Below are 14,197 nucleotides of genomic sequence, written 5' to 3'. Positions count from 1 at the left end.
TGTGTGTGCGCGCCTCCATTTTCCTGTGCCTTCTTATGTGCTGGAGTGACAACAGGTGACAGTGAGCAATGGTTCTGACTTAGAAGTGGGTGTGCAGCTGTTGTGTATACGCTTGTGGATGTGTATTGGGGTGCGGTATATTGGTGTGTGTGTGTGTTTTCACACTATGATGGTGACAGCCGAGAGAGGACTAGGATGCACAGCACTCTGTTCCATCCTGATGCCCCTGTCACTTCTTGGCCTTGTTCCCTTCCTTCAACCTTCCCTAGGACCCACCAGGAGGTGGAGGGTGATGGTAAGGGGTGAAACTAGTCACCTGTACACAGGGGACAGCCATCCTCCCCTGGGCATGGACATCAGAGCAGTGTCATGGATCCAAGAATCTCAAGATCAAAGCAACAAATTTGAATAAATTGAACTCTGGTTTGGCCACGTTTAGGAATATTCAAAATTGCGCTGAAAAGGTTGTAAACAAGGTGGCAAAAAATTCTATGCTACTTATATTGATTATAAAGTGGTCATGATTTGCGGTTGAGGTTGCTCTAAAACTGCATTGGTCAGTAATAATGTGGAAAGTCATGTCTTTGACTCTTCCACTTTTATCTGTAGAATGCATCTCATGAGAGGTTGAAGTGCACTTATTAGAGTTGATACAGATGTGAAATTGAGATGCAAAAACAATAAAAAGCCTTTGACTTGCCAGCTCAATCTCTTCATTGGGACCCTTTTAATGACTGGATATGCTAATGTTGTCAAGCTGTTCAGAAGATAATTTTATATAAATAACCTTTCTCTCAGTAAGCCGCCAGTAATTGATAAAATGTAAAAAAAAAAAATGGTGAGTGTATATTTAGACTCAGAAAACTCAAAAGGAGGAAGCGTAGCTATCCACCTTTTACTTAAACGTGCCTGATCCATGAGAACTGATGCCTCCTAATTATTTTTTTTGTGAACAGTAAACAACATCTTTTCCCGACAACATTATATCAAAGCATTTAAGGCTGTTTCCAAGGGGAGACTATTGCTCACTGCAAGCAAATACAACAAGTTCTTAGCTGCACACTAATTATGGCACTGCAGTTTAATTAGCATCAGCTCAGCGTACCACAGTAATGAGCATACTGAGGGAACGGTTGGCTGTGAACACAGCGACAGGTAGCAGTGGTGCAGAATTAATGTGAGAGGGAGGGAGGGAGGATTGAGGAACGGATCTGCCAATTAGCTTTTCCCTCTGAAAAGGTTATTTGTTTGACAGCAATTCAGATGTCTAGAGAATACAAAGGCTTAAGAGGACAAGAAGCTTGCAGCATGACTTGCAAGTTTCAGCCATTTTGTGTGTTTTCCTGACTTCTGGAACTTTTTGTATTATTTACAATTTCATGAAGACATTTAGACTTATCTATTCATTTCTATGAAACACATTAGTACGAAACACATTAGTACTCCAAACAAATTTGGAAATAGTTGACTTGTGAAATGTAACAATTAAAATACAGATTCAAACATGTGAGACTTCTAAGATGATGGTCATCATTTCAACCATTTTAACTATATCATTATGTATCCTTTACATAATGAAGTATATTCTTCGTCTAATTTTGTTCTGCTCTGCATCTTTTGTGCTCCATCTGAATGACAAAGAAAAAAGTCTTGAATCACGTATGTCCAATGATTTATAAGAATGTCCCCACTGAGCACAGTTTAACTATAGGACAATTGATCGTATCGACACTTTAACCAGGGAAGTAACAGAAGGTATTTCCCAGAAGCCAGTTGCACAGATGACTTTACTGTTCCTATTCTACTTTAGGGAGGAAGGATCAATACTTATGAGTGTTTGGAGGAGAGAGAAAAGGAGTTAGAAGGAGTGGAAGAGTGTTGCAGTTTATGGGCAGACGAGTCTCTGAATACCAAATATACTGATTATGTACATATAGGATACAAATGCAAAAATGTAAAATAGTATAAAGTGCACCAAACTAGGCACTAATGTCTTCAACTAATGTATAAATTGAATAAATAAAAATTAAGACTGAACTATAGGATGCATACATAATGCTGACATATGTGAACAAGCAAAAAAAAATGTGTATAATATAATGGTGTATAATAAGCCTGCTGGAGATGCAGTGTGATTTGACTGATAGTAAAGAGGGGAAAATGGTAAGACAAAATAATAAAAAGGAAAAAGGGACAAAAAGTGAGAAATTGCAACTACTCCGGCCAATAGCAGAGACTGAGTTATGTCAAACCAATTATTAATGTGAAGATATGAAACATTAGCACCACTTGTTCCAAACTGACACAGATATCACAGACTAATGTGAGATATTCTCAACATCCATGCCAAATTTGATGACAATCATTTTGAGAAAAAAATATTCTTCTCCAAATATGGTCTTCAATCTGTCTGGTTGTCATGCACAACAGGCGTCCTGACAGCCTAGTTAACCACTTGCAAAAATGACAGCTGACAGACTGGCATTACGGGAGGTAACATATCCACAACATGGCTAGAGCATTTCTAGTATATTGGCTCTCTGCAGGAGTGCCTCTGCCTTACTTGGAGGGGGTGAGGTCTGGAAGGAAGTCACGGAAAAAGTAACGCGCCATATCAGACCAACTTCATACTGTAAACACAAACTCTAAGACATGGAATGCTGGGCTTTCATTGCATGAGATTTTAACATTCATATAAGAGTGATTTATTAAAATACTCTTTGACCACTAATACTATTTTCATTCATTTCAGTGATTCATAACACAGCAAAGACATACGAGATTACAGAAGATATATGCATGAGAAATATGTATGCATCTATGATCACAACGACATAGATACTCATGCAAATACCAACAATAGATTTCTTTGGTATTCAGGTAATCTTTAGTAAAAGTCTGAGGCTTTCCTGCAGTTGACAGAGTATGGCATCCAATGTCAGTGGTAAAAGAGTGAAAAGAAAGGGAATGATAAAAAGGGAAGAGCTGATATGAGTCAAAAGTTTCCTTTTCACCTGCCAAGGAAAATAGACATTAGCATAAATTGTGCATCTCAGCAGATGACAGCACGAGCAGGCCAAGACAGTTTAGATGACGGCTAAGCCTCCAGGTTTACATAAATGGTGTCAGGACTCACTGCAGGAGCAGAAAATCTGGTGCATTTCCTCCAAGACAGTTCAGAAATTTACACACAGGATTTATAGTTGATAGGATAAAATACAAGCATATGCCTTCACAAAATGCCATCCACACATTCAAACTCACGTGTGTGATAACCAAAGACATTGAAAGCCTTGAAATAAATGGTCAGTGTTTGTCAAGGACAATGTGACTGCCATTAGAGAAACAGAGACACACATAAACGCACAAACAGGTGCACCATCCACTCCTGTTGATTTCCTCTCCAGTAATATTGATTGCCTTTCTCCTCTTCCCCTGGTGTTCTCTCTAACAGCTCCTCTCACCGATCTATAGAGTAAATAAAGGCAATGCTGATAGAGAAAGGAAGGAGTGTGTGTGCGTGCGTGCGTTTGTGTGTGTGTGTGTGTGTGTGAGAGAGAGAGCATGCAATTCTGTTTTTTCTCAGAGCAGTGAGGTGATTTCAAGGTTGATTGGAACAACAAACTATCTGGAGGAACACTTTTGAAGAGGAACTGCTTGCTGTCCTTCCTCACAACACTCTCCCTTCCAGCACAAAGTGAGCATGTGTGGTAAAATGTTAGTCATTAGTGTTTTTGTTATTTTGCCATATGTTATTAAAGATGGGCTGTTAAAACTTTTGGTATTGGCTCAGCCATGAAAAGCATTCCACAAGATAGCTTTGAATGCACAAAAACATAATTGACAATATAATTGTAGGTTGTTTCTTTATTCCACAACACTACTGACTGTCCCTGTAGAGTTACAGCATCATATTGTTCTAATTCAATTGGGGAGCTCATTCATTGGTTTACTTTGGCTCTATATTAGAATGTCAACATAATCAATTTAAGCTATGACTGTGCAGGACTCCTGGACAATCATAAATCCAGAGGGAAGCAAGAAAGAATTTTGTATCTTATCTGTGGTTTGTTAATCATTATTGTATTAAAAACAGTTTTCAAGTAAATGGTGGTGTTGAAAGCTTAGCAAATTTGTGTTTTTGCTGTTTATCAGATACTTTAGAAGATCAACCAGAGTGTCCATAAAGTAAGACTGCAAACTTCAATGTCCAACTTTCCTGCTGTGGTGTAGTTCTGATCACCTTCAAAAAGAAGTCAATATTTCTCGCTCCATAGTAAGAATAACTGGTAATAATTTCTTCAAAAAGTGTAAAGAAGGAAAAATTGTCAATTTTGTTTTAAAAAAACAAAACAAGACTATAAAAACACAATGTGGCAAGAATACTAGCAATAACTGGCAATCTACAGGAAGTAGATAAAGAAAAAGAAAATGAGGGAAGATCATTTGAATATCGGAGACAACAAAGAATAACTGAGAAGTAGAACTAAGCGTGACAGTGAGCTGGTAAACAGAAGTGATTTTAGGAGGGGCACCGAGTTCTGTCTGCCCTGTGGTGGAGCTCAGGGAGTTTTCAGTTACACCAAGACCCTGTTAAGAATTTACAGGGTGGAGGTTTGAAAGCACTAAGGAGGAGGGACTAATAGGGAAGTAAACCGAGGGTCGATCAATCTCTCCTGGTTGTGTATTTTACATATGATTGTGTGTCCCTATGCTAGAAGGGTATCCAACTGCCAGGATGTGTGAGTACCGACGTGCAGGTGCACACACACATGCATATCATTCACAACCTCACTTGCCCACAGCACACTTGCAATCATTTTTCCTGCCCTTGTGATGGTCAAACATCTCGACACCTGAGATCAACTAAAGTGGCATTTTGGCTATTTTCTCCCTATATCTCAGGGCTCTGTTCTTGTTTTGGTGACTTGTCACTAACTCTACATCAAAAAGGGCTTGTGTGGGAGTTTGCTTGCCCTTGTGAGTATGTGTGTTAGACAGAGGGGAGCGGTGGGGAGCCAGTCCTATCAGGCTAAGTGTGACAGGCCAATCTGTGGCCACCCATTTGCCCTGACTGTGAGGATGTAGAGAGCGATAATAGGTTTACACACACAGACGCACATAGAGAAACACACGCACCCATATTCATATCATAATCACATACAGTGGCACACGTTTAAGATCTGCTTTACATTTCAAGTGCAGTAAAGTCCAAATTTCAACAAAAAGGCTACTCGTTGATGGTAGTTCCATTATTGTTTGATATTCAACTACACAATAAATATTATCAGCTTAAATGATCTACTAGAACCATATTGCTTAATAATATCTGGTCCAGTCAACTGTTTGCAGAGGGAGTTGATCCAAGAAGTGTTTTTGTTGGACATTACTTGTAACCTTAAACTAGTGATCTATAAACTATCATAGTTCTGCCACATTCACCCCTTACACGTTAATCTTTTTTTTCTTATTTTACTTTCTTGCTCTTGCCCCTTTTCTTCACTGTGATCCTTTTCAGTTGTCTGTCATTTTGCGACTCTTTTGCTCTTTCTTTCTCCCAGATCCCTAAATACATACATCCTGATATCTTTTCACTACCATCTATTCTCTTGTAGTCTACTCCCTAACTCTTTCCCCATGTCATAGTCCAATTCATCTATAATTCTTTCCATCTTTCCCCGTCTTTATCCTTGTCCATCCAACTTCATCTCTGGCTTTCAGTATGTTCCCGTCACCCTCATACTGCTTCTCTGGCCTAACCATTTCCTCCCTGTGTCAGCAGGCAAAAAGGTGCTAAATGAACTAAGTCACACACACACACACACACACACACAAACCATCCTAGAGCTTGCACCAACACAAGAAACCCATTTTCAATTTACAGTGAAGTGGGAAAACTCCCTGTCCCCAGCAAGTAAAGTCTCCCTCTCCAATCTTAAAGGACATGGGTTTGATAGCATCTTGGGTGATTGTAAATTTACAAGCATCTGGGTGTGTGTGCTTGTGCATTTCAAGGAGAAAATGACAGATATACAATCCCAAAAAATATAGCAACAAGGAAATTATAGGAACAAAAACAGGTTAGTGGGGCCAAGTGAGTCTATTGTAATTAATGAGATCCGAAGCTATCGCTCTCCCTTTATCAAGTCCTGAAAGCTGAAGAAGTGTCCATCAGAACCTTGGCACTGCGCACCATTGTCCGCACTCTCACTGGGCTGTTGTTTTAGAGTTGGTAAACAATGTCATTGGTTTGGTTTGGTGATGGCTTTTGCGGGATGCTGGCACAAGGCCAAGCCCCAGGAAAGCAATCCGAGACTTGGCCTTGGCTGGCAATAGAGGTGTGCCTGAATGCTTAAAAGCTGCAGGAGATGGTGTGCTGGGCATGTGTCCAAGTGTCATAGAGGTAGGGGAGGCTAACAACTCAAACACAACACGCCCTAAAATGTCTGCATGTTATGACGAGTTGGTTAATAAATGAGAAGATAAATGAGAAGATTTATATCATATCCATCAAAAGTATAGACAGCTGTAGTAGTACTTACATGTTATGCAGGACACACCAGCCACAGTGAGGATCTCCTGATCCAAGACATTCACTGCATGTCGAATACTGACCACAGGCCTCCACTGGCACCCTTGACAGCTGCAGACATAAAATAAGGTTAAATCACAGTGGAGAGTAATTCATAGTTTACTTTTAGCAGATTTATGGATGGTGTGAAGATGAGAAAATATTATTTTTAAAGAAGCCCAGATACAGATAGAAAGCACAATTTGATGCAGAAACAAAGCCCCATATGAAAGGAATATAGTGCTCATAAGTCCTGGCAGAAATCTTCATGCACTGTAACAATAGCCTGCTTAATTGAGGTGTGTGTGTGTGTGTGTGTGCTATTTTAAAAGTAAAAAATTTAACAGAAAAAGGATTAACTAAAATAAATGAGATAGCTACATAATGCACTGGTTCAGTTTGCAAAACTTTCCACAATTCAAAAGTGTGCAAGCATAATGATCACCCAAGTGTACCAATTTCTGAAATAAATCTGCGACTGCGTCGACAAACACCAGTACACAACTTCTGCAGCGTACCAAGGTATCAGAGCTTATCATTATCATAGATGTGAAGGGAGGTAGCATACTTTACAACAATTTGTAAGACTAGTAGTAAACCAACTAGACCTACTGCTTGAGCTGATGTAGCCAACAGATCATATTAATCCAACAAAAATGTAATGTTTTGGATTTAAAACCTAATTAGAGCCATTTCCACATTACATACAAAAACAGACGAACCCAACTACAATTATATGCAAATCCATTCGTATCATGGCAGGTTTTTATGAAAATGCTACTGCTCAACAGTTTTATCTTTCTCCAATCCAGATGCTTCTGGAGGGAACTTGGCCACCAGGGACCAGCAGTCCATCTATGATGATATATAGCCCTGCCAATTCAAACTGGCATTGACTGGCACTGATTGGTGTGGGTCTTAAATGACCAAGCGCAATGGGCGAAAGTGAGGTGGATCTCAGCTGTCCCTCTACTCGTCACCATGGTAACAGCATGGCACAATAATAAGTGCTGCTGGCACTTTTGATTAATGAGCCGTCATTGGTGAATGACCGCTGTCACTCATGTTACTCGCTGACAGCCAGCATAAAGATATGACATCATCGGCGCGAGATTGATATGAACAGGGTAAGAAAAAAATAAGGAGTTTTCTTTCTGCATGCTTCGTACCGGAAACTTGGATTGAGTAAATTTAGTTATAGATGAGGATATGTGAAACAATATTTCTATTATTGTCTTATGTCACATTTTATGTGTGCAGGGCACCGTGCACAAAATGCACATAATGCCTGTACAAAAAAAAACAACCAAAACCTAGTAATGTAAACATATAAATGATAACAACAAGCAAAGCAAAAAGATTAACACAGGATTACACAGAAAACATGGATTTATTGCCCTGCTACAGACTCTGGCTGCCCAAAGGGCACTGATATAATTCAGCATATCATTTCTTGGTGTCAGTGCACCAACTATACAGGTGCTACAAGGTTTTAAGGATGTAATAATTTTGTATTCTTTTGATAAATACCAAGTAGTAATACATGTTTTTATTGCACATTTCAATCGCTAAGTTCCATATTTGAGCATATAAAAGACCATAATTAAGCCATGCGGTGTAGGGCATGACAGAACATAACAATAGATCACATATGCCATTGCCTGCTGGTATCTCTAAAGCCCAGCCTGGCACCAACAGCGGTTCTCTCTGTTGGACTCGCACAGAACATTTTTGCCTGATAGCGTCTCTTTCAAATAACAACACAGAGTCAGTTTTGCACACTCTCATGGCAGAAGTTATATTTCAACACAAGAGCACATATGCGCACCTGAAACACAGACATACATATTTCATGTATTGTAGGAACATTGAAAACACACCTCTACATCAGTCCCCCTCTTAACTCGTGAGATCCCTGCGTCTTCTGTGTACCTCAGCAGGCACTATAAATAGCATCCTCATGTACACACACATATACGACAGATTCACACACAGCTGAATGAATTTAGAGAAGGCGTATCTGCTTGTCAAAGTCAAGAGGAATCGTGCATGCTATTACAGATTAGAGACAATGCAGGTGCATCTGTGTGTTAAGATTTTGTGTGTGAGTTGGGAAAAAATAGCTAGTATGTTTTGCCCTCTGTACTATGTAGAGGCATATTTGCATTAGGTAGATAAAGGGAATGAGTTTGAGATGGAATCAGGGAGATTGTGTTGTGTGCACATGATCAAACTCAACACTGATCCACATTGCACAACAAATCTCACAAGAAAGATTTCCTCGCTTTCTGTCAGTTTCCCTCTGGCCTGTTCCTCCTCCTAACATCCACCACTGCCAGCTAATTAACCTCTTAGGCACAGAAAGAAAAATGCTATTATGATGGCCTATGGAGGGATTTCAGCTTCCCAAGCCTTATCATGAGCGTATGAAACTATAATTTCACTATATATGTGCTTGTGTGCCTATATGTCATCTACAGCAATTTACCGTTTCGCGTGGTTCGCGTCTTCATTTACCATAAAAGCTAAGAACCCAACCATAACTGTCACAAATAATGCTGCCATATCTGTATGCTTTATAATTCAACACTTCAATGACAAACATACTGACACAACCACTGTTCACAACTTACAAATGTATACACATACAAAAACACAGAATTACATTGCAGATGGAAGGCATATCCCCATGCATATCAAAGTCTCAGATGCCTGCAACTGTGGAGACAGTTGTTCCAACAGATAAAACACACACAAGCAAAGACAAACACACCACATTCAGGGCCCGGCAGAGTGCCAATAGGAGTCCTCTCTTCCAGAGCACAGATCCAGATATCATTCATTTGCCCTGTGTTTCTGTCTGTCTGTCTCTGTCACTCAGATGCTCTGAGGTGTGTAAGATCATACATTCATCATCTCTCTAGAGGTTTGGTTTTATCCAGCACACACACACACACACTTTAGCAGGCAACACTTTTGTCTCCTCTTTTATCACAAAATTGAGGGATTTGGTGGCTAAACGACCCGATGCACCTCTTGTCCCCCTCATCTCGATATCAAATTCATTTCATGCTATCTTCTTCTTTGGCTTTGCCAGCAAGGAGACCATTACGGCTCACTGTCTCTTCAATATGACTGCACTATCATATCAGCAGGGATAAATACAAAGGATGGGGTGCATGGCATTTATAATTCCCCCCTGTTTCAGGTGAGTAAATGACAGCCATTACACCCAGCACTTTCCCGCCTTTCACAATAGGTAGAGATGGAGGCTGCTGAATATAATCGTGCTTTTAAAAGAGGCAGAAATCACAGAGGTACTTGATGCCTTAATGTGTGGGAAGAAAGATGAAGACATGCTCGATCATTTGCTGTGGCGGCACAATGGAATCAAATTATATATACCGTTTGCATATATGTGTGCATGGGAGATGAATGGAGGAAGAGTTAGCAGACTGAAATATCCATTTCAAGAACTTTATCAAAGGATATGATAAAGACTGACTTTGTTTCCTTTTCCTTTTCTGTCTTTGTCCATCCGTCTTTCCTTTCCCTTACATAATGCCTGGGGCATTCAAGTCAACCTACATAGGGAAAAGTGATCATTTATTAAATCTGCACAGACTTATTATCAACTAATTCCTGTACCTCATCTCTATTCCTCTCTTTATCCTACTCTTCTCCTGCCTACTCCCGCTTGTAATTAAACAGAGATCCCACCTGCAGCCAAACGAAACCACTCCAAATGCACAGAGAGTGGGGAATTATAGTGATAGTCCAATCCTGATTTATAGCCTGTGGGGCAGACTGAACTCCTCTTATCTTTTCTCTTCTACCCTAAGGCTAACTTCGTCTTTTCTCTCCTTCCCTGGTGTGAGTTTGTTCATTAGTTCGGCACAATGCTGGCAATCTAGCTTAACTATTGGCCAGGAAGCAAGAATTAGTGAGAAATAAGTTGGATAAATGTAAGTAATATGAGCTATACCCTTTTTATAACCCTTTTTAACAAACCTATGAGAAGCTAAATATGCTGTACATGTAACAGCAACCATTAGTCGTTGAGTTACAATTACAAAAAAGAAAAGAAAAAAAACCCAGCTACAATAATTGGCGAGTCTCTAGTAACATTTAAATCATAATGCCTTCATTTTTACAATGCTTGAACATCTTGCTTTTCAGCACTGAAGTACAAGTAAACAGTGTTTTTCACAAGGTTACTGTCAATGTTTATCTATTGTAAGTGATAAACAACAGCCTGTTTCTTTTCAGCATCACCTCTCAAAGTCTCGTCTCTGTCTAAACCAGAACATCCATTCATTCTGTCATTTTATTCTTTAATCAAGTGAATGCCTCTCTCCTTCCTTTTTGTCTGGTGTCCCACCTCTCTGCTCTCCACTTGGATGGAGGAGAGACTGACATGGAAGTCAAATGAAGCGAGGGACACATCAACCACTCAATGCTTCGTCACAGCTGACGCACCGCTCAATCAGTCAACCACCAACTGACAGTATTACATCATAAACTTGGTTAACAGAGCGGGCCAGAGGCTGCAAGTGTAATATCGTTTTCATTTGACATTCCAGAGGTTAAATGACGGAGCCATCCATTCCACTGTCAGAATTGTCAGTGCAAGACAAATGACTTGGAAATAATCAATAATTTTCACTTATCGTTCCATTCCAATAAGGGTAAGCCTTGCATACACAAATACAAAGATTCAGTTAAACATGCTTGGGGCAGCTTACAGATATAAATTTGAAGCAAACCCAGTTATATTTTCTATGATATGATAGATATGTCTCTGCTTACCAAAAAAAGCAACCAAAAGCTGAAGCCTGCCACTCATATATTAGAACTTACCCTAACATCATGCTAATTTAGTCCTATTATAATGTCAGTCCTCAGTGCAAGAGCCATGCTGAGCACATGATTTTGAAGATCTCCTGCTGGCACACACAAAGTGTGGACACACAGTGTCTAATTCTGCACAGCCTGCATCATCTTGCTCAGGGGCACAGTTTGGTAAAAATAAGGCCTGTATCACACAGAGTGGGAGCACAGCTTGGACTACTAGCCCGATATTGCCAATAGATGCTGAGAGTTGATTGACATGAATGGCGTATTACATAACATGTATTAGTTATAAAGAATAATGGGCTTACAGGTAAGGTAGAAAAACAAGTAAATATGAATACTAAAAGACAGCAAGAGTAAGGAGGGAAAGAAATGTAATGCTTCAAAAGCAACTTTGTATAAAACCAACACTAAGCTCATCTTGCACCTCTTTGACAATTGTATGTAGCATATCAGGCCAAAATGGCTGTAACATATCCGCTCTGTTCAGTTGCCTGGTTAGACCGCAACAAGCCTGCAGCTAATCTGCTACACAACATAATGTGCACATCGAACACCTTCATAACTGACAGCCACACACTGGAGGGTGAGGAAGCCAGACGTTGAAGACTGTGGCAAAATGATTCCTGCTAATAGAAATTAAATGATGCTAGTATCAAACATCTTGGTTGACATGTGATAACACGACACTTTTAGAAATTTGCTTATCAGATTTCCCTTTGTGTGTGTGTGTGTGTGTGTCTCACACCTCTGTCGTACACAGTACTCTCTAGGACACTTTCTACACTGTAGTATACATTTTCAATAATTTTCACTTACAGATCTGCATTTGCCACACTGAATATAAATAATTTGGCACAATGAATATGCCAGTCACACCACTTTCCAGCGACAGTTTTTGTGCTGAATGTAAAGTCTTGATATATATCAAAACAATTACCTTAGTATTGAAGCAATGTTGAAACATGCAGGATAAAATCTAACCATTGACTCACTGAAAAGGAGCTGACAGTTTAAGTTCATGGGCTTGCTGGGTTGCTCAAGGGCAATGGTGGGACTTTGTGAACACTAAAAGATGGATTGGAGCACAGTTTCAAAATATCTTGAAAAAAAATGTTAAGCTTCAAATTCAGCTTCCGAGGAATACGCTCACCAGTAAAAATCCCATTAAATTGCTTTCGCCTGATTGAGTTCAAACAGATGCTGTTTTTTTTTTCTTCTGTCAGAATGCTACTCAAATAGCTGTGTAAAATGTGTTCCAACACCTAGCATTAGACAGCTTACAAGGCCAATAAAACTATATAGCTCAATGTCTAGTAACATTTTCAATGAGTTCTGTGCTTTAACCTCTTAAAGCTTAAAATAATCATTGAAAATTGTCAAAGCCGTGTAAAAGTTGGTAACACTGTAGCCTTATAGCTGTTTGATATCGATGTGTTTTATATTCTTGTTTCACAAACTGGAAAATGATGATCAACGAATCATTAAAACGGTTCCATTTGTAATTCAAATTACAAATCTAACTATTCAAATCTTCTTGAAGGTGATGAATCTACTAAAATGTTGTTATATGATTTTTTTTCTTACTGCTTTTACAGATGGTGAAATGATTCCCAACATCCACTGACACATAACTCAAACCTTCTGTCCAAATGCGGTTGACAGAAGAACCAGTGTTAACAGAACAGTAACACAGTGGTGGACAACCGTATTAGCTCATATTAATCCACTAATAGGATGACCTCTGTGTGTGTGTGTATGTGTGTGTGTGAATGAATCAGAGAAGTAGAGAAATATCTCATTAGAGAACAGCCAATCACTGGATTAATGAGAAGGCAGGAATGAGAGATCACTATGTTGAGGAACATGGGAAAAAAAAAAAAGGAGGGAGCATTGGGGGTGGCATATTGTAGAAGATGACAATGGATAGTCAGAAAGGGTTAGAAATGGAATAAAGACAGAGAGCAATGAGATGAAGAAAAAGAAGAAAACACAAAAGGCTGAATCCTGATTTGCTTCACAAATCCTCTTAGAATAGAAAAAGGGGTTGCAACTCAACTTCAAGAAAAATAAACCTAACAAAAAGATAACACTCATGGGATGGAAGAAAGAAAGGATAAAGGAGGACAAACAAGGTGGAAATAATTATGAAGCGACAAAAGATAGTGAATATGATGGAAATTTATTTTTACAGTCAATACAACAAGGGAATGTGTGTTTGTGTTAATGTTTGATTTGCTTTCTTCTCTGAAGAATGGGTAATCTGACACACGCAAGCAGTGTATGTGGCCGTCAGCATGATCCCTGAAGCTTTACAGTGTTTAAACTACTCTGCTCAAGTGTTCCATTGCTCCTTCCACACTTTATGTATTTAATTTATCTATTTTATTTAGCAGAGTATACAAATAACACAAATGTGTCACCTGACACAGTCTAAACGATCATATGTACTAACTTCCTTTTTTGCAATTTATACTTTAAATGTCAATGACTTTGTTAACTAGAACTAAAAATGTGAACTTGATGACTATGAATATAATCATAACTATCATTTAGGCCTTTTGAAAATACGTTTTGTGACAGAATTATGACGACCAAGAGAAGTTTACAGGGCTGTTCCTCAAATTCGACCAACTTTAACATTAACTGCAGGTATGTGGCAACATACTGATTTCTAAATGCTTCTTTTGACTTCACTCAGTTCAGCTTCATCTCTAGCAGAACCTCACAGCCTGCAACCTGTATATGCGATACTCTGCCTCTCACTCGGTG

The 14,197-nt window shown here is 39.3% G+C and overlaps 1 protein-coding gene across 2 annotated transcripts in view; it reads right to left on the bottom strand.

Moving 5' to 3' along the window:
• The window catches only part of plxna4 (plexin A4), a 210,315-nt gene that overhangs the window by 71,055 nt on the left and 125,063 nt on the right, over positions 1–14,197 (bottom strand). For both annotated transcript variants that reach the window (XM_072377857.1, XM_072377856.1), the window contains exon 5: positions 6,543–6,643. In XM_072377857.1, the coding sequence (XP_072233958.1) occupies positions 6,543–6,643 (101 nt within the window). The remainder of the gene's footprint in view (positions 1–6,542; positions 6,644–14,197) is intronic.

Source organism: Leuresthes tenuis, unplaced genomic scaffold (genome assembly GCF_036924035.1).
Source record: "Leuresthes tenuis unplaced genomic scaffold, fLeuTen1.0.hap1 SCAF_23, whole genome shotgun sequence".
NCBI classification, from domain to species: domain Eukaryota; kingdom Metazoa; phylum Chordata; class Actinopteri; order Atheriniformes; family Atherinopsidae; genus Leuresthes; species Leuresthes tenuis.
This window is presented reverse-complemented; position numbering and strand designations above follow the sequence as displayed.